This window comes from Rhineura floridana, chromosome 6, assembly GCF_030035675.1.
Source record: "Rhineura floridana isolate rRhiFlo1 chromosome 6, rRhiFlo1.hap2, whole genome shotgun sequence".
Lineage (NCBI taxonomy): Eukaryota > Metazoa > Chordata > Lepidosauria > Squamata > Rhineuridae > Rhineura > Rhineura floridana.
Window position 1 is genome coordinate 122392156 of NC_084485.1, and position 22225 is coordinate 122414380.

The window sequence follows — 22225 nt, forward strand, 5'->3', positions numbered from 1 at the left end:
CACTCCCACTCCTCCTCCCCCATGGTCAGTTTTTCCTATCCTAACCATGATTGCATAGGAGTAAATCCCATTGAACTCAATAAGCATGCAAATGATCAGACCTGCTTTTCCCCTCCTTCCTCTCTCCTCTCCCTTCTTCCTCCTCTCCCCTCTTCCTTCTTCCTACTTCCCTGCCCACTCCAGCCCTCCCTCCCCTAGTCAGTTTTACCTATCCTAAGCATGATTGCAAAGGAGTAAATCGCACTGAATTCAATAAACATGCAAATGATCAAACCTGTCATCCAGCCCTCCCCCTCCTGTCTGCTCCCCTCCCAGTCCTCCCCTATGTGTTTCCTCCCCTCCCTCTTCCTCCTCCTCCCCTCCCCATCCTCTGTGGTCAGTTTCACAGCATGATTGCAGGGGAGTAAATCCCATTGAACTAAATAAGCATGCAAACGATCAATCCATTCTCAGCAAGCTTGCACAGGATCCCATTTCTTACCTCCCAGATTAAAAAGCAGGGAAATTCACTAAAAGGCAAAAAACCTTGCGGTTTAAGAATGTACCTATAGCCAACAGCTATTTCTATCAAACTTTAAAAAGCAGGGAAATTGGGCAGCTATAGTGAATGCACCAGGGCAGCAGGAGACCTGAACTCCTCTCTGAGATATTGTACTGCCCTACAAATTTGTCAAAATGCAAACACAGTTTGGGTTGGTCTTTCAGAGTCCAATCCACTTCCTGTGTAGCTTGGAAGAATCTGGTAACTTGTGCCTCTGAGCATATGGTGAGTGGTGGCAACACCTGCAATCAGCCCAAATAATAGAAAGAAGACATGTGCTGCGCTGATCTTGTTTTAGCCGGGAGGAAGCAACATTATTAAGACAGTTGATATAGTTCAGATGGTTACTTTGAATATGTCTGATTTACTTTGCAATTTTAGTGAAGTTTCCTATAGGAAATCATTTTCTTTTGTTTCTATTTCTGTGAATATGTGAAGTAGAGCAAAATTTGCACTAAAAAAACTCCAAACATAATTGTGGAATAATGGCACTGACTTCTGTAGAATAGTCTCCAGTGGACCTCAGGAGTGTCTCAATTTGCACAAGATAAAACAGTGGGAGGTGAAATATATTCTAGCAAAATTCTAGCTGTGCTCTATGTTTTTAATTGACCATGCCTACCTTGCCTTAAATGAAGTGGTTTAAACATAGCAGGCTGAAAACATGCATCCTCTTTTTTCCCACAGCTAAGAGTCATTGCTGAAGTAGCAACATATCGTAATCAGTCTGATTTTACATCAAACCGCAGTTTCAGATTCAACTGTTAATGCATCCAAAATAGAAATAGAACATAACCTCCAATTTGAAACACAAAACGCTGTCTGCACCATCATATGAAATTGACCAGTAAAAAGGCTTTGAAATTAATAAAATAAATTTGACACAGATTTCTGGATGAATAATGAGGGAAATAAAATTTTCTAGTGTAGATTCTCTGTAGAAACATTAGTAACACAGGAAAGAAGCAAAGTAAGAAGAACACCAACAAACATACACAAATATAATTCTCTATCTTTGGAGATGGCAGGTGTTGCCACCACTCACCATTTGCTCAGAGGCACATGTTACCAGATTCTTCCAAGCTACACAGGAAGTGGATTGGACTGTGAAAGACCAACCCAAATGGTGTTTGCATTTTGACAAAGTTGTAGGGCAGTACAATATCTCAGAGAGGTGGTCAGGTCTCCTGCTCCCCTGGTGCATTCACTATAGCTGCCCAATTTCCCTGCTTTTTAAAGTTTGATAGAAATAGCTGCGAGCTATAGGTACGTTCTTAAACCGCAAGGTTTTTTGCCTATTAGTGAATCTTCATATTATGGCTTAGCGGTCTTCATGTTAAGGCCATGTTTTTAAGGAACACTTAGCTAGATAAAAGCCATAAGTTGGTGTCTGGTCAAGTCATATTCAGAGTAGATCCAGTGAAATCAATGAATTCATGACTAACTAAAGTCCACTGACTTCAGTGGGTTTATCCCAAGTATGACTTAGATACTATTATTATTATTTACTATTATAGTTCATTTATATACCACTTTTTGGCCAAAATACTAGACATTTCTTTCTTTTGCTCAACCTGTACTGCAAATCAATAGATCTCCAAAATCTTGTACGTTTGCTTACTATCAAATACAAAGCATGCCAGATCTTGTCATGACTTAATGAGGTCAATGGAATCAACACATTATATCCAAACTTAAGCGTGAATGCATTTGACCCTATCTGCAGAAAGCTGAACCAACAAAATACAAGGGAAGACAAGCATGCCTTGAGGGGAAAATACAACAGATTTCCCAGCACATAAGCCAAAACAATTGTAAAAAAAAAAAAAAAATCAGAGTATTAAGATGTTTGCCCTCAAATTCATCTCAAAACACCCAAGAAACTCTTACATACTTGCTACTAAGCTGTTAATAATAGGAACACATGACTGTCGAAAGAGGTCTGAACGAAGGACCTTGATACTTGCCAACAACACCCACCCCATGTCGTGTGATGGCAGTTCCAAAGGTTATCATGGACTGACCTACAGCCATGACTAGGACCAACCAACCCAGCCTTAGAAATGTCCCCCCACACACACACACACAGAGTCCACTCAACGTGATATGGCCTTCAGGCAACTCACAATGGAATCCATTTTCTAACCAACCACTTTGTGTAACACTAGTCCAGCCCTGCTCTATTTCTGTCCTCCCACAAGTGCTAAAGATGCTTCTCCAGTGGTACAGTGACAGATTTTTTGTGTCCTAGATAGAAAGTACAGTAGTCAAATCATACAAAAAGCCTGAAGTTGAAGATCTGCTGCAGAATGGGAAATGGATTAGCTAACTACTAAGCCACAGACATTACTAATCCACACTTACTTAAATGCCCTCATCTGCTATAAAATACACAAATACTTTTTATTTATTTAGTATATATAATTCTTACTTCATTACAGTCTAATGATAGCCAGCATTTTTAAATATAATGTTCCAGTACATTGAGCTATCATTCTGAGAAGACCAATGTCATTTATCATGAAATGAGTGTTTGCAAGACAGCTACAAATGTGATGCATACTCTGTTGTGGGAATAAATTATACAGAAAGCTAAAGACTAAAAAGCCAAATTGAGTTTTTAGACTTCACAATATTATAGAATTTTGCATAAAACAAATATCATTGAGTTTTTTTATCACAACTTTGAGAAAGATTAAAGAGGTCATCTTACTTCAGTCCAAGTTGGGGAAGAAATACCAATATGTATCAAGAACGAGTTTTCCAATTAAGAAGAAAACTTTTAGAAAGCAATCAAAATGCTTCTCAAAAAAATTGTTAGAAACTTACAGGAATGCAAGATCCTGAACAATCTTGTTAAAAGGGATGGAAGATAAAAATTATTCTTTTTCACATTCAGTTCTTCAGTTATCACTATCCATTATATTAACACATTTTACTTTATTCCCTTTACACAATTCTGTATTCAGTAAGTTGAGGGCAGCTTAAGCTAAATGGTGCTGTAAGGCCTAACTCTTAGGGGAAAAGTCCGTTAAAAATAAAATGATGCGACAGAAGATTACTGTTTTAGAACATCTATAAGTTCTTTGATAAGAGCTGGCATATTCTTATATTTGTAGCAACCTTGTTGTTCTTGTTATGAGCCTTCAAGTCAATTACGCCTTATGGTGACCCTATGAATCAGCGACCTCCAAGAGCATCTGTCATGAACCACCCTGTTCAGATCTTGTACGTTCAGGTCTGTGGCTTCCTTTATGGAATCAACCCTTCTCTTGTTTGGCCTTCCTCTTTTTCTACTCCCTTCTGTTTTCCCCAGCATTATTGTCTTTTCTAGTGAATCATGTCTTCTCATGATGTGTCCAAAGTATGATAACCTCAGTTTCATCATTTTAACTTCTAGTGACAGTTCTGGTTTAATTTGTTCTAACACCCAATTATTTGTCTTTTTCGCAGTCCATGGTATGTGCAAAGCTCTCCTCCAGCACCACATTTCAAATGAGTTGATTTTTTTCTTATCTGCCTTTTTCACTGTCCAACTTTCACATTCATACATAGAGATGAGGAATACCATGGTCTGAATGATCCTGACTTTGGTGTTCAGTGATGCATCATTGCATTTGAGGACCTTTTCTAGTTCTCTCACAGCTACCCTACCCAGTCCTAGCCTTCTTCTGATTTCTTGACTATTGTCTCCATTTTGGTTAATGACTGTGCCCAGGTATTGATAATCCTTGACAAGTTCAATGTCCTCATTGTCAACTGTAAAGTTACATAAATCTTCTGTTGTCATTACTTTTGTCTTTTTGATGTTCAGCTATAGTCCTGCTTTTCTACTTTCCTCTTTAACTTTCATCAGCATTCGTTTCAAATCATTACTGGTTTCTGCTAAGAGTATGGTATCGTCTGCATATCTTAAATTATTGATGTTTCTCCCTCCAATTTTCATACCTCCTTCATCTTGGTCCAATCCCGCTTTCCGTATGATATATTCTGCATACAGATTAAACAAATAGGGTGATAAAATACACCCCTGTCTCACACCCTTTCTGATGGGGAACCAGTTGGTTTCTCCATATTCTGTCCTTACAGTTGCCTCTTGTGCAGAGTATAGGTTGCGCATCAGGACAATCAGATGCTGTGGCACCCCCATTTCTTTTTAAGCATTCCATAGTTTTTCATGATCTACACAGTCCAAGGCTTTGCTGTAGTCTATAAAGCACAGGGTGATTTTCTTCTGAAATTCCTTGCTCCGTTCCATTATCCAACGTATGTTTGCGATATGATCTCTGGTGTCTCTTCCCTTTCTAAATCCAGCTTGGACGTCTGGCATTTCTCACTCCATATATGGTAAGAGCCTTTGTTGTAGAATCTTGAGCATTACTTTACTTGCATGGGATATTAAGGCAATAGTTCGGTAACTACTGCATTCTCTGGGATCCCCTTTCTTTGGAAGTGGGATATATATTGAACGCTTCCAGTCTGTGGGCCACTGTTTAGTTTTCCATATTTCTTGACAATTTTTGTCAAAATTTGGACAGATTCAGTCTCAGTAGCTTGTAGCAACTCTATTGGTATGCCATCTATTTCTGGTGATTTGTTTCTTCCAAGTATTTTAAGAGCAGCTTTCACCTCACATTCTAAAATTTCTGGTTCTTCATCATATGGTTCCTCCGTGAATGAATCTGTCATCCTTGCATCTCTTTTATAGAGTTCTTCAGTGTATTGCTTCCATCTTCCTTTTATTTCATCTCGGTCAGTCTGTGTCTTCCCCTGTTGATTATTCAACATCCCTACTCGTGGTTTAAATTTCCCTTTCATTTCTCTAATCTTTTGGAATAGGGCTCTTGTTCTTCCCATTTTGTTGTCCTTTTCTATTTCTATGCAATAACTATTGTAACAGTTTTCTTTGTCCTTACCTACTAGTCGTTGTATAGTTGCATTTAGGGTTCTGACCGTGTTTCTATCTCCTTTTGCTTTTGCTTTCCTTCTCTCTTTAACCATTTCAAGAGTTTCTTCAGTCATCCATTGAGGCCTTTCTCTCTTTTTAACTAGAGGCATTGTCTTTTTGCATTCTTTCCTGATAATGTCCCTGACTTCAGTCCATAGTTCTTCTGGTTCTCTGTCAACTAAGTTTAAAACCTCAAATCTGTTCCTTATTATTTATTAATTTATTAAATTTATTTATTTATTAAATGTATTAGTCGCCCATCTGGCTGGTTGTCCAGCCACTCTGGGCGACGTACAAGATAAAAACAATACATTAAACGTTAAAATTTAAAAAACTAACAATAAAAACCTAACCCATCCCAAAAGCCTGCCTGAAGAGCCAGGTCTTCAAGGCCCGGCAGAAGCTCATCATAGAAGGGGCATGGCGGAGATCATTTGGGAGAGAATTCCACAGGGTGGGGGCCACTATTGAAAAGGCCCTCTCTCTAGTCCTCACCAGTCTAGCTGTTTTAATCGGTGGGATCGAGAGGTCTTCTGAGGCTGATCTTGTTGAGCGGCATCCCTGATGATGCTGGAGGCGCTCCTTCAGATAGACTGGGCTAAAACCGTATAGGGTTTTAAAGGTCAAAACCAACACCTTGAATTGGGCCCGGTAAGCAATCTGTTCCTTATTTGATCTTTATACTCTTCTTGGATGTTATTTAAATTATATTTTGGCATTATGAGTGCTTTGTTGTTGTTCTCTAGCTTTACTCTGATTTTCGATACTATCAGTTCACGATCTGTACCGCAGTCTGCTCCTGGTCTTGTTTTTGCAGAAAGTATAGAACTTCTCCATCTTCTGTTTCCAATTATATAATCAATTTGATTCCTGTACTGACCATCTGGTGATGTGCACATGTACAGTCGTCGTTTTGGTTGCTCAAAAAATGTGTTGGCAAGAAACAAATCATTGGCTTCACAGAATTCAATAAGTCTTTCTCCTGCTTCATTTCTGTCTCCTAAGCCCCATTTCCCCACAATTCCTAGTTCTTCTCTGTTCCCTACTTTTGCATTCCAATCCCCCATGATTATCATCATATCTTGTTTTGGTGTGTGATCAATTTCCTCCTGTACTTCTGCATAAAATCTCTCCTTCTTCTTCTGCATTTGATGTTGGAGCGTAGACTTGGATGATAGTTATGTTAACAGGTTTCCCATTTAATCTCATTGATATCACTCACTCAGACCTTGCGTTGTAGCTCCTAATTGCTTTCGCTACATCACTTCTCACTATTAAAGCAACCCTGTTTTTTCTTGATTTCTCATTTCCTGCATAAAATATTTTGTAGTTGCCTGATTGAAAATGTCCCATTCCTGTCCATTTTAATTCACTCACGCCAAGTATTGTAATGCTGATACGCTCCATTTCTTGCTTGATAATTTCTAACTTTCCTTGGTTCATACTTCTCACATTCCATGTTCCTATTGTGTGCATCGTACAACTCCGGACTCTCCTTTCGCATCTGTGCGCATCAGCCTCTTGGCTTCCTTTTGGCTTTGACCCAGCTGCGTCATTAGTCACAGCGTTACTCGTACTTGTCCTTTGTTCTTCCCCAGTAGCTCGGTGAGTGCCTTCTGACCTGGGGGTCTCATCTTCCAGCACTATCTCGTGTTGCATTTTGGATACTCTGTTCATAGGGTTTTCGTGGTAAGAGGTATTCAGAGGTGGTTTACCATTGCCTTCCTCTGAGTTTGGATGCATCTTAGTCTGGTGTCTCAGCTTTGACCATTCTGCCATGGGTGCCCCTGCTAGGAGTCTAGCCTCTTGGTCTAGACTCCTGACAGCATTGCTCTCAGCTTCTTCAACACTCTCAAACTCCCTCACTACGTTAAGGTGTGCATCGTAAAGGGGGTGTAGCAACCTACTGAGTATTTAACAACTTTCCTTTTCTTGCACTAAGCAGGATAATAGCCAAGCAATAAAAATAAATAGGCAGAGCAAAAAAGGTTATAAAAACTGTAGCCATCAGATAACTCTTGTTTTAGATGGGAAAGTAGCCAAGTAGAAAACAATTTATACATAACAAGAACTGAAACTAGACTTACTCCACAATCCTCCTCTTGACATACACCTGCTGAATGAAACTATTAGGCCCAAGTGAGAAGCCCAATGATACAATGACATTGTACATGGTTGCAGACATGTTAATGGCAATATTGGCAAGACACCACTGATGCAAAAGGGTAGAGCTGAGGGGTGTGGCAACAGTTAATTCACTTAGAGGTCCAGCCCTCCCAAAATGTCATAAAATGAAGTAAACAGAAAGCACAGAATCACTGTCCATTCCACCCCTCTATGCCTTCAGAGTTACAAAGAATAGGACTCCAATTTAAGTCCTCTCTAGGCAAGACGTTTACAGCAGGGCCATGCTGACTAGCCATACCCCCTACCATCATTGCATCCCTTTGGTCATACACATCAGCGTGAACAACTGAACATAGGAAGAGGACCCTTATGTGCATACAGCTATTCCTATGCGAAGATGTCTTCTCTACATTTAAGCAGGAATCCTGTGCCTTTCAAATGTACAGGCAGCAATGTGATAGGTACAGTTCTGTCTAGCATGGTGGTGTTGTGTCAATCACACAACTTCAAGACCACAGGATTTGAAGGGTTCCATGTCAGAATGCTTTCTACAGCTCTACATCCATGGGAGCACTTTTCACATGTTCAGCTAGAAAACACAGACATTTGGGGTGTGGCTAGTGTCCCTGTACAAAAAGGAAGGCTACTAGCTTCACTTTTTTAAAAAAATATACTGTCCAAATGCTCTCTGCCACTTAAATAGTATGTAACTGGTTCAGCTGTTTGTCTATATTACAGTAGTGTCCAGATGCTCTCATTATTCCTGTTAGCTGTCTTCAGGATAAGGCATGCACAATGGAAGAGGAGCTCATCTTGCACACCCAACCAGGGTTGTGAGCAATGTTACTAGTGCATCAGCAAAGGTGAGAAGCCTTGCTACTACCTATCATTTGCAGCTGGTGCAACAATAAACTAAGTAGTGGAGAGAGGGAGTGAACAGGACAAGGGCTCCTGGGCAATAATCAGCAAGTAATCAACAAAAAGAACAGGGGGGGGATTGGCTTGATGCAATGAAGGTTGGGCAAAGTGACAAGCAGTTATCTGGAAGGGCTATTGGTCATACACCTTTCCCTGTGCTTGTTTATGGCACTGTACTCTCTCAGATGTGTCTGTGGGACTCCTCCCAGCCTTTTTTTATTGAACCACAATATCCAAGACTAAAATATGTAACTTCATGCGTGATAAACCTGCACTGTTTCCCCTTCGTAGTCATGGTCTATATGGCTAAGTCTATAGATGGCTGGGACAGGAGGAACGTTGTGGTTTAGCCTGCTTGATGATTACAGATGCCCCACCATGCATTTTTTCTCTTGGTTGTTCCTGTGATCAAGGACATTCTTTGTAGAGTGGAAGTTGTGTGTCCTTATCCTGCTTTCTCCCCCTTTTGCATCCAACATTAATTCTGTTGGCAGGCCACTGAAAAGGTCAGCTTTGCCTTGTAGCAGCCCTGTAGCCAGCCTTCCTTGTTAGGTGGGGCAGCCACATTTCTAGATGGGGCATTGGGGGAGGAAGAGGCTCATAGTGTCAGACAATCTCACTTCAATGGTGGAAAAGACAAAAGGAAGGGAAAGGCACTGACCTTCCCTGTCATGCCTCCTCAATTCAGAGAGTGTATTCACTTACATGAGTTAAGGTTAATATGTTGAATTATCTCGTCCTTTTTTGAGAGATCCCCAGGAATGTCAGACTCAAAAGCTTGACTTTACCTATAGCTACAGTCTCCTTTCACCCGTGGTCTGTCCCTGTGTTCTGATTCTTCATGAACTGAACTACTTTGGTAAAGACAGTGAGCTCCTGAGCTTGGCTTTGATGCTGCATTAGGTATCTCAGTTTTAGATTCCACTTGGAAAAAAAACTTGTCCATACTACAAATTTGGGAAGGGCAGAGAGAAAATAAATACTATAGGGTGCATTTGTTAACTCCTCCTTGAAAGTTCCTCCTTCTAGTCTTGTTCCTGGCCTTTAGATTTTCCTTCCTGTTGGACAATCAAGGGAAAACTTTTTAACTGGCTGCTATATGAAGGACTAACTAAGCAATTGAAAACTAATTGAAGAAAGCAATTGGATTTTTTTTTCCTGGTTGCTGGGTTGATTTTTTTTTCTGTCCAGAAACCCTGAAAAGGCCTCATACTAAGCTGCACATATTGGGAAAATCAGAAATTAGGCCTGAGCCAGCTAACTAGCTAGCTGTAGCGTACACAGTAACATTTCTATTCCTCTAGGGCTGTTTTCATCCTTTGCCATCAAGTAATCAAGAAAAAGAAGAAAGCCACTATGATTGTGAGTCTAGTGAGCGCTTTAAAGGAGTAAAGGTTAGCCATCTTTTCAGATCACTTCAAGTCATTTCTTTATTTCACCCTTTAGCAATAAGCACACAATCCTGCTGTACTTATTATAATAACTGCAGAATACACAAACTCTTATTTCTTACAGAAGGCAAACAAATATGCTTCTTTATTGCACAACTGAAAGCAAAGCAAAGTCCAAGGGATGGAGTCTAACTCTAGCCCATAATACAGTCCTAATATTTAACTCTTCAAGGGTCATGTTACTATACAGGCTGTTTTTTTCAGAATCACTTAAGTATCTATAGGGTGATTTTATGGTGTTTTGAGTTTGACTAGTATCTGTGTGGAAGTAACCTTGAGAAGCCCCTTCTTTCTCATAGCATCATGGAACTGGCTGGCTGATTGTAAAAGGAATGCAAGTCAGCAATTAAAAATAAACTTCATGTTTGAGGAATAGCCACTGCTCATGACTGCATGCCTGTTTCTGCCCTCCTCTCCACCGCTCCTTGGCTTGTATGGAATGGTGGCAGAGCTATGCTGGCTCCTTGGCTTGTACCAGAAGAATTTTCATGCATCCTATAAGCTCTTAAAAAAACTGAACATCCCACGATTCTAAAAACATATGTTTAATCCAAGATATTTTCTTAATGAAGATTGAAAGTATTAGAAAAAGTTTCTAGTTTTAATAGCTCAGTGTAGAACAGTTTGTGATCTTGTGTAACTTACCTTATGGGATGCGATACTAATATTTACATGAAAATTCTATCAATACCAATGAAACATCCATTCTACTTACACAGTTTAGGATCAGGATGCTAGAATGGAAACATAGTTTAAAGGATTAATAGATTACCCTATGCTAATCTTATATTAAAGTAGATCTTATCTTTCATCACTTTCTACACATCTCCCACACAGAACAATTGTGTGCTTCAAGTTTGTTTTATCTGGGATCATCCACGTAAAATGAGGGACACTTCATCATTATGCAGCAACAAACTGCGGTTTCCCCACCTGCTATACAAGCAACAGGGAAAAACAGCCACTTTGGGTTCCTTGGTCCTATCCCAATGTGATATATACACAGCCTAAACATGTATTTAACTAATATATGGATATACATAAAATGTTTTGTATGGCTGTATAAAAAGATTGAATGTGGAAAGCAGCCTTAGAAGACTAAGAGTACCTAGTCCTAAACACATTTATTTGGAAAATGGCCAAACTGGATTTAACTGAATTTGCTTTCAAATTATCTCAATCACTGTTTACTTTTCTCCTAGTGGCAGTTCTTACTCTCCTACCTTCAGAGGGTAAAATTCAGCTGTTAAGTGAAATTATACTCCTGTTATTTCTTTCCACAACCACTAGTGCAAATTTAACCCTAGTCTTAAGGCCTCATGCTTATAGGCATTCCATTTTATTTCCTTAAGAGACTTTGTTTATATCCAGCTAGTGGCATGCAGGAGCTAGAAAAGTTCAGGGGCAAATAGGAATCTGTGTGAATCACCTACTTCTAGAATAAAATAATGTTATGATGGGATAAAGTTAATTTTCCCACATTAAAAACATAAAATCCTAGAAAACCATATACCAGTTGTCTATTCCTAGTTAGTCTTCCTACTAGTCTACTGACACTCTTCATTGCTTCCTGTCAATCATTTGTAGAAAAATATGTAATTTCTCTCTAACCATAAAAACAGTATGCTTCAGTATCAAATGTTATAGAGAAGGCAAGGAAATTGGGTCAAGGGGAAATATATAGTACCCTCTTACTTTTAGATAGGCACCTGATGTTCACTTTCCCAAACATGTCTGGGAGCTTCTCTGGCCTGGCTCAAAATCCCAGTAACCACTAGAAATCTAAAAATAGTGACAAAATGTAAGTAAATCTTCATCTAAAATTAACAGAAACTTTATCAGCCTGCTGCAGCAAGGCAACAAGTGCTGAGCTGCCTTAGGGACAAACTGCATGTTATGCTGGGAAATCTATGATTGATCTTCTGATGTTTGGGTTTGTTTAACTAAATGCATCTGCATACAGAAGAAGCCTGGGGCAGGATAAGCTTCCCCCGTTCTATGGCATTTTCTCAATCTAACCCCCCCAACACTGTCTGCTGCATAGAGAACAGAAGAGGAGAGACCATGATACAGGCACCTATGTATTTCCTTGTGGAGCAAATAACAGCTTGAGAGCAGCAATCAAAAATGAGAAAATCGTGCAGGGGAAAGCTTTAGAACATCTTTATCCCTGCATTGCTTGCACAAATTAGCTGCCCCCCCAACTATATTTAGTAAAAAGGAAATAGCCAGGTGATCAGTTACAAATCTCCTGGTGCTGTATAAAAACAGACCTTAAAATACATTAAAACAAAACAACGTTAAAACATTTTTTAAAAAAAAGCTTTAAAAACATATTGTAAAAAGGGTTAAAAACATTATTAAAAAACATATTAACAAGCAATTCTAACACAGACGCAGAATGGGATAGGTCTCAACGCAAAAGGCTCATTGAAAGAGAAAAGTCTTCAAAAGGCACCGAAAAGATAGCAGAGATGGTGCCTGCCTAATATTCAAGGGGAGAGAATTCCACAGGGTAGGTGTCGCTCCTAGCATGTCTTCCAGACTGTTTAAGTTGGCCATCCTAGATGATAACCCTCTTTTTTGTAACTCAGGGAACAAAAAGTTGTTCCAACTGTTGCAAGATGTTTTTCTTCTCAAGGTCAGCTTTGTCACTCTTATCGTCTCTTTACAAAGTGGCCTGCACAAAATAATTTTGCAGCTTCCACCCGCTTTACTTGCCACTCCAGAAGAGAATTCCAAACACCCATTGTATGCAGCTTCCTTGCAGCTTTGTGGGACCAACTAAGCCCACCATGTCCATTAGAAGTGGGAATGGGGTGGGAGAATGCCTTTATCACTATGTACGCATTGTCACTCCTCCCCATGGATTCAGAAGTGCATAGTTTTCAGCTACACTGCACGGCACACTTGCATCTGAGATGTACCTCTGCTTTGACCTCATTTATCTCTTAGAGAAGTTTTACCACAAGTGCTTCTGAGGTGAATTTTCAGGAAATAAACTTCCTGGAAAGCTGTTCTTGTATGAATTGCAGCATGCCAAGTATACAAATAGCTGACAAGAGGATTTTTTTGGAGAAAACACTTTTTACAGGAAGCGAGTTTTGGCTCAGTCATAATTCTATGATAAAACAATCTTATGCAAACTCAGCATTCTCATGCAAGCATCTTGGTTTAGAAGACAGAACTAGTCAATTTGAAGATCAAATCTGTCCAAATTGCAACTGGACAGAAGAATGTTTGGTACATAGGTACTTATAATCGGCAAAATCTACTTTTGAACTGCCAAACAGATTCAAAAGTTTAAACACATCAATAGTTCCAATGCCTGATGGATATTGATGGAAGATCCTTTCTAAAAAAAAGTCAATTTCCCTCCCCCCAAAAAATTAGCAACTTCTGAATGACCACTATAATACATTCTACTGTTATTTACACAGAGATATGCATCAGTTTACATCTTTCATGTAGAAACTTGTATTTTAGTTTGAGTCTGTTAGGCGCATGCAAGTCCACTCAAATCAACAACGCATGTTGTCCCTCTTAAAATCCACTGGACTCAAATAAACTGGATGTCTTTAGGTAATTCACTCCCTCAGGCAAGATTCGCACATATGAATAGGATCTCTTTTCTTGCATTGCAACTGTAATGGAATCTTCTTATGTGGATGAGAAGCATCAATAATAAAGCCCTGCTGTTATCCCATAGCATCTTATGGGTTAAGATCGCTGGGGGAAGGGGAGGAGGAGAAAGCAGTTCAGGAAAAATGGTTTAAAGGCTGAATAGTCCTTTAAACAGGGAAAAGAGATCAGCCTCTCCACCAGGTAGTTGAACCAAGCAAGGTCAAAAGAGGCCTAGAGCTTCTCTTCCAAAACAGGGTGTCAGACTTGTCTCAGCTTCTCTAAGAAAATAACTCTACGCCTTTTCCTCTCCTTCAGGGCTCTTTCCTCCTCCCTATCCAAACTATCCGTTTTGTAGGAGAGAAATGCAGAGGTCTTCACATGCATGCAATCATGCATGCTTGCATGTGCATAGGTTGCTGCTGCCACAAATGGAACTGGAGTGCTTGTCTACGATACCTCCAACACCCCACTTTCCAGAACTACGCACAGGACAAATATTAGAAGATAACCACAACTCTTCTTTCCCAAATCTGGTTAGAATGGGACTATGGAGACCCCTTACAAACCCAGCATGGATCAATGAGAGCGGGGGGGGGAGGGGGGGAAGAAAGGGACATTTCGTCTGCCATAAATTCCTGTCTCTATTTCCCCTACATACTCCATGATTTGAAATCAATCCTCAACAAATTAGCTACAAGTTGAACCTAGCCTAAAAGGCTGTTAATGTGGAATGCCATCTATGGTTTCTGGGTTGAGTCATATCCGAATATTAATGTTGCTCTCCAAATATTTCTCACTCTTCCCGTTTCTACTGCTTCGTGTGAGAGAAGTTTTAGCAAGTTAAAATTAATTAAGAATTATTTAAGATCGACTATCAGACAAAAACGATTATCCAATCTTTCCATAATTTTGACTGAATATAATATCGTTAAAGATATTAATTATGATGATGTAATCAATGAATTTGCTGAAATGAAAGCCAGAAAAGTGCAAGTAAAATAATTATTTTCATTTACAAATACATGTGAATGATCTTGTATATTTCTTGTGTACACAAAAATTATTTATAAACAATTGTTATATCATATTTGTTTTATTATTATTCCCCCCCCCAAAAAAAAATTAAGGGGCCCAAAAATAAAACCTTGCACAGGGCACATGAAAAGCTAGTTACGGCACTACTTGAGCCCGTTTCCCGAGCGGATGCTCACTATAGGAACCAAATGACGCCATCAATACACACACAACGCAGGGGGCACTCCCCACGCACGGTCTCTTCATCAAAGAGAGGAAATCCGGTGGGTGAGAGGAGGAAAATCGAGGGCTACCCCGATGAAATCATTTAGGAGCCTGACGATAACAGAACACACTCTCTCAAATGTTTATATATTGCGATTATTTTGCATCCAATGCCAAATACGCGTGTAAGGGGAGAAGACAAGACCTCTTTTCCAGGCCATAAAAGGCCTAAGGAGAGAGGAGTCGAGACCAGAGAGAGAAAGGGGGTGGATGCCCTTCCTGTCATTCCGGCTTCTAGGACGTTGCTGGGAGGGGGCTCCCCGTGTCTCTCCTCTCTCTCAAAATCCATAAGTTTCACTTTCCCAGGTTGGTAGGTAAGCTGACTGGATGGGGTCGCTTCCTTCCTCCATCCCCACAAAGACTGGGATGGAAATAAATGATGTGGGTGGGCAGGGAGGTCATTGCGGAAAGTTACCCCTCTCCTCCAGCTGCCGCCCTCCCTGCTTACCTTGGAAGCTTTTGCCGGGGAGGGGAGGTGCGAACATCAGTTGCCTGCGCGGCGCGGCCCGTCCCGGCGCCGCGGCTGCTGCTACGACGGCGGCTTTCTCGGAGCTCCCCGCCCGGACGGCGTCCCGCCTTTCTACTCTTCCCTTCTCCTTTCCCTTCGTCCCTCCCCCTCCCCCTTTCTCGAGCCCGCAGCGCTGCTCCAGCCTCAAGAAACCGGGCCACGTCCCTTGAAGAGACCCGCGCGCAGGCGCACATGCCACATACAAGGCCCCTCTGCCATCGAAGGAGGCTTTTCGAGTCTCTTGACCAAAGGGGGGGGGAGAGAAACACACACAAAACAAAACACATGCACAAAAGAGAGAACCTACCTGCAACCCCATGCAAACCTACTTGGGAATAAGTCCGAGCCTCTAAACTCGGCGGGAGTAGCTTCCGAGTAAATATCCATGGAGTGCGTTGTCAAGCAGCCAGACAGCCTCTCACGTTCCTGCCTCAAGTTATTTTGCTACCCCAAATGTTAACTTGCTTTTATCTCCTCCCCCCCCCGCTTCTTGTACGCGAGGCAGCGGGGAAACAGGTGGCATTGTTTCCTCCTCAAGGAGAAAAGAAGGTTTGTGTTGGAAAGGGAATTGTGTTGTCCCAACATACGGGTCCTTCTTAGTAGCCACACTTAACCACTTTCATTCTTCCACACGTATGCACACACTGTTAAATGGTCCTGTTTGAGAGCTTTCCTAATTCTCCTAAAGCACTCCTTGAATTTTGTAACTGCCTCCACTGCTCAGCAAAACATTGAAACATTATCAGACTAGAGATACCCTGGCTTCACCAGACGATTTAATTAAGTTTCTACCACAGCCAGCATCCAGGACTCCAAGACCGCACTAGCGCCGCCTCCAAGCCTCTCCCGCACTACAGCAACTGGTTGGCCACCAGTTACGTGCGTGATTGTGAGAGTATGAAAGATAAGGACTATTAGGCATATCTAATTTTGCATTTTACCATTCCTGCCATTCCATTCTGGGTGACTCAGAAAGGCACTCTCTGCTGTGTTAAAACTGGACCTCTTTCAATAAACCCTCTAAACCTTTTGTATTTATGTGATTCCAAAACTCCTTCTGATGGCATCCTGCTGCCCCAAGCCTGATCAACTGGGAGCTCTGGGTATATTAGTAAGACCTAATTCTGACACTATGTGTCACTACTGTTCTAGCCACTTAACAAGGCAACAATCCAATACAGATTTGGGAATAAGTGTCACAGAACTCGGTGGGCATGAAGTTAGATCACATGCATTTTACTTGGAAACAAGTCTCACTGTTTAATGAGGGTTGGCTCTCAAGTAGTTGCATAGGACTGCAGTTTTATTTTCAGTATTATACAGCATACTATAGCCAGCATGGATTTTTCGCATTTCACATTGTTAAACTGAAAATACCCCCCATGCCATTCTGATGCTTCCCATAAACTCATTTCAAAACAAAACCTTACAAAACTTATAGTCCTGAACTCAGAAACGCTTGCTTAACAACCCTCTAAATTTTCATGGTGACACTCAAAACAGAGCGAATAGAGAGTTCAAAGTGTAAAAAGAGAGAAAAAGCAGACCCCTTTTGGACTTTTTGCTGTCAGAGTTCTCATAATCTGTTGAATTAAAAATCAGCCATGTTCACAGAGTACCTGTAATCCTGTTACTGACCTTGCCCCATACTCTGACCTTCATCTTCTGCAATTTAAAAGTTAAAAAATGCCTGGCTGATTTAATTAATTTAAGAAATGTTGGCTTGAACTCAGTGATAATGATAAGCATAGCAGGCTGAAAACATGCATCTTGGGCAGGACAGGTTTATTTTTTCCAACAGCTAGAGTCATTGCTTAAGTAGCAACATATTGTAATCAGTCTGATTTTACATCAAACTGTAGTTTGAAATTCAACTGTTAATGCTCCCAAAATAGAAATAGAACATAACCTCCAGTGTGAAACACAAAAGGCTGTCTTCATCATCATATGACATTGACCAATAAAAAGGCTTTGAAATTAATAACAATAAATTTGACACAGATTTCTAGGATGAAAAATGAGAGAAATATAACTTTCTAGGTTAGATTATCTGTAGAAACAGTAGTAATACAGGAAAGAAGCACAGTAAGAACACCAACAAACACACACAAAATTATATTTGGAGATGGCAGGTGTTGCTACCACTCACCATATGCTCAGAGGCACATGTTACCAATTCTTCCAAGTTACACAGGAAGTGGACTGTGAAAGATCATCCCAAATTGTGTTTGCATTTTGACAAAGTTGTAGGGTAGTACAATATCTCAGAGAGGAGGTTAGGTCTCCTGCTCCCTTGGTGCATTCACTATAGTTGCCCAATTTTTATAGGTACATTTTTAAACAGCAAGGGTTTTTTGTCTATTAGTGAATATATGCATAGGATCAGGCTGAATGATAGTAGCCTTATGCACGCTTACTGGGAGGTAAGTGGGACTGAACTGAAGGGGAATTATTTGAGAGTTAACATACATAGATCAGGCCACACACCTCTCAACCTGAAAAGCAAGGGTTATTTGTTTCGAAATGAGAAGACTTTTTGTTGTTCTAAAAGGAATGATACAGTTTATGGAGAGCTAGGATAGGAAAAAATGTCCCCTTTGAAATACCTGGGATTTCAAAGGCTCCTAGGGAGCTTTATGGTGCAAAGGGTAGGCATGAAATTAAATGTGTCAAAATAAAGTTCCTTTCCCAACAATGCTGTACTCCCTGGAAATGATAGATGCAGAGATGTTGAGAGATTTCATTGTCAGTCTGTGATTATTCATTGGATTAGGAGTCTGCAAGTGGTGTTCCTTGGACTAAATCCAGACCCTGAAAGAATATCATTTGGCCCTCTCAGTGTATCAAATCAGAAACCAAGACTTGCTTGCAGGCCCCTTTCAGGGTATGAAGCTTAACCTCTCCTGTTGTCAACTCCCATCTCCAAGTAGCTATCTGGCTATAAATGACTTGCTGACAACAGGGGCAAGACAAGTTCACAACAAAATATCTTGCAAGTAGGAATCTTGAAAGATGCAACTTTAAAAATAAATATAGACACTTATAGAGGTAACCTACCTACTTTGACTGGTGAGATATCCTACAACAGCAGTGGCTAACCTGTGGCCCTTCGGGTGTTATTGGATTCCAGCTCCCAAGTCAGGGATGATAGGAGTTGCAGTCCAGCAACACAAGTTAGCCACCCTTGTCCTACAGCAATGTAGTGTTCAAATGGTGCCATAATTTGCACCATTTCGACAACACTGCCAAGCAACAGCTTGCCTATGTACCAACATTTGGCAAATACCTTCTATTTTATTAGAGCAACAGCTCTAGTTAATTGGAAAAGGTAAAAGGGGTCAAGGTCCACTCTGCCTTCCATCCATCCGTGGTCGGTAAAATGAGTACCCGGCATATGCTGGGGGGTAAAGAAAGACCGGGGAAGGAACTGGCAATCTCACCCCATATATACAGTCTGCCTAGTAAGCGTCGCAAGACGTCACCCTAAGAGTTGGAAACGACTCACACTATAAGTGCGGGGACACCTTTACCTTTTATACACAAACACTAATCAATAAAAGCTATAACCCATTTTTATTGTCTATAGCAAAGGCATCCACAATTTCATTTTCACCCAGATGCTTCTGCAGTGATTATTAATACATGTCTATAGTATTAGCATTAATTCATCTCTTGCTAACTGGCATTCTGTTCTTGTTCATAGGTTGCTACCTAAAAGAAACAAACTAAGGCAGGTTCTGACAACCTAGATATCCCATTTAACCAGATAATATTTGTAGTTCACAGTATTATTTATGAAGCACCTGTGATCCAGGCAGCATACACATACGCAAACACAAAATGCAGGTGCTGTATATTCCACTATATTTTAATATGGTTAAAATATCCTTAAAGGGGAGACAAAAGTGGAATGATCAGTAAATATGACAGCAGACAAGACCAATCTTAAGACAGGTTCATTTTTGTAGGCACATTCCGTTTTACTACATCTACAAACAAACTCCAGAATGGTACTCATGTTCGGCTTTATAAAGCAACACATTTACTATGGCATATGCTTTCATAGGGAAAAGCTCAATGTATCAGATGCATCTAAGCAGGCTCCAGCATACACAAAATTATGCCACAATGCATGTATAAGTTTTCAAGGTGTCACTGGTCTCTGTTGTTTAAATTATAAATATATTCAAAGACTTCTGTTATCTTATTCCTGTTTGTTAGTATGACAAGCTTTAGCCACTGTTCCCAGTAAATCAATCAATTAAAGCTTTAACTGTTTACTTAGTGAGAACCAATTAGAATTAGAGGTGCCACACATTAAACTGGAGGATTGTCCAGCAGTGTCCAGAAAAAAATACCTTAGCCTATTCATGTGTCTTTAACTTTAACTTGATCTATAGAAATCAGGAGGTTTAACTTTTTACAACATTTTCTCCTGCTAACGCTTGCATGCTGAGTTCCAGTTAAAGGCACAGGAGCAGATGGATTGATTCAAAATGTGGCAGCTCTAATTAAAGCATACATATTAATGTTTTTAAATTGTTTTGGTTCTGGTATGAAAATGAAAAAAGAAATATTAAAGATCGTCTTTCTTTCCAACATCAGAAGACAGCTTTTACTGATTAAGCTGAACATTCTATGTTTTTCTTCAGTATCTCTAAAAAGGGCTTTATACCCTGATTTTTTTTTAATTCAAATTCAATCAGTCTTTTGGTTAAAGGACAGATAGCAAAATGGCAAAAATTCTTGAATGCATTGACAGCCCCAGCAACAGAGATACATGTATCATTTTTTTTCCTTTTGCCACATGTCAATGAAATCTTTCAATACTTCAGCTCAAGTTACCATGAAACCCTGGAGCCAATTCCTCATTGCATGAGAGGCACTATGGAAAATGGACTGCCTTCAGGTGGATTCCAAGTTATGGCAATCCCATGAATAGGGTTTTCATGGTAAGGGGTATTCAGAGGGGGTTTACCATTGCCTTCCTCGGAGGCTGAGAGGCAGTGATTGGCCCAAGGTCACCCAGTGAGCTTCATAGCCTCCCAGGTCACAATCCAACACCTTAACCACTACACCATACTGACTCTCTACTACAACAAACTGGCTCTGTATGAGAGGCACTACAGCAATATAAACTAGCCTCTACTGAAGTACAAATTGGCCTTTTTCATTTAAGAGAGCCTTAGTGATGCTCATCCCATGCCTTCATCACAGAATTGGCCTAAATAAGTGAGCGGACGTGGCTTAAGTAGCAGAAGCAAAAAAAGATCACAGTGTTTCCTTTAAATACCCATGTTATTTATGCTATGGTCATGAGGTCAGCATCCTGGTGAAGCTAAGCAGGGTCAGGTCTGGTCAGTACCTGGATGGGAGACTGCCTGGGCACCATATGTAAGCTGGCTTGGGTTTCTATCATGAAAAGAAAGGTGGGGTATAAATGTAATAAATAAAATAATAAGCAAATAAAAACAAAGTATCACCCATAGTAATAACAGTGTCAGCACTGATGAACAGGCTGAGTCTTTCTACTAATGCTGTTGTTGTTATGTGCCTCCAAGTCAACTAATAAATAAATCTTTATTCTGTTGAATTATATGTAAAGTACCCACCCATCACCATAACATTCCAGGCTAATGGACAAAAATGTGAATTAAATCTCATTATATAAATGTTTTCCCTCTTAGCCCTAATGTTTCACTAGGAAGCAAAGGTGAAAGTTAAACCAGTAGCATGGGGGAGGAAATTAAAGAGCTTTTAAAAGTTTGTTACTTGTTAGTCTCTCACAGAACCTTTAGTATTGGAGCTTTATACAATTAAAAAAACAAGTACTAGGTTGCATCCAACATTAGTCATACTCAGACCAGACCCACTGAAATTAACAAACATTTTTAACTTAGGTTAATTAACTTCAATGTGTCTACTCTGAGTAGAAATTAGTTGGTTACAACCACCTACTTCCCTAGACAGAAAAATATCCTAATAGATAAAGCTATTTTAATCAAATATTGTTGTTCTTACCACTTTGAAACTCCTGCGCCTGGAGATAGTATTCATTCCAGAAACAATCATTTCTAAGGCTAAAAGACACACCCAACACAGACAAAGGGGGTGTTACTTAAATTTATAACTCCCCCCAACTCACAAGAGGCGGAGCTAGTGACTGCTGAATTCTTCCTATATAATCCTGCCTAGTGTTCTATTCAATGTAGTGATGGTTGAGTTCTAGTTGACTGCAGAATAATAGCTATCCAAATATTATGTGTGTGATGCTATAATATACCGAGAGTAGGAACTTAATGAAGTTTACTTCTGAATAGATATGCAATGATTGGTTGTATGGCTTGTACATCCTTACTTGGGTAAATATGGGCATATGATTGTCTTGCACTTCTGTCTACTTTTTGATATCATGGTGTCTCATTTATGGTGTTTAAAATAAATAAATACTGATAATGTGATTGGAAATGAATGCAAAATTCTGCTTTATTTGATAAAGATAGAAAAGATTTTATTTTCTTTCTCATTCCTCATGAACAAAGTGATTTTTAACAGGCTCTACTTAAGCTGAACCCTTTCATTTTCACTCAGAAACAAATATAACTCTGAGGTTTTTCCTCAGTACTTAATTTATTGTCTCAGATTGCGAAGGGAATTTATCATGCCGATATCTGAAATTAAAATGCTAATTGGTCTGACTTCCAGAAAACATCTCTTTTGCATTTTTAAAAATAATTACCTTGTGAAAAGCTGCCACATTTTAATGCTGTGAGCTAAATTGCATTCATATTTTATTAACCAGAATGCAA

At 39.9% G+C, this 22225-nt stretch overlaps 1 protein-coding gene across 7 annotated transcripts in view; it reads right to left on the reverse strand.

The window, feature by feature from the left end:
• The window catches only part of LOC133387892 (divergent protein kinase domain 1A), a 185935-nt gene that overhangs the window by 98272 nt on the left and 65438 nt on the right, over window positions 1–22225 (reverse strand). For 4 of the 7 annotated variants that reach the window (XR_009763595.1, XM_061633678.1, XM_061633674.1 and 1 more), the window contains exon 1: window positions 21438–21506. The exons of 1 other annotated variant lie outside the window; for it this stretch is intronic. Coding sequence is in view for 4 of the 6 variants with exons in the window: in XM_061633678.1 (XP_061489662.1) it covers window positions 21438–21488 (51 nt within the window). In the remaining 2 variants the exon portion in view is untranslated. Of the gene's footprint in view, window positions 1–15356; window positions 15558–15723; window positions 16174–21437; window positions 21507–22225 lie in introns of those variants that run through there. 2 more of the 7 variants (XM_061633675.1, XM_061633676.1) reach the window with 2 other exon arrangements.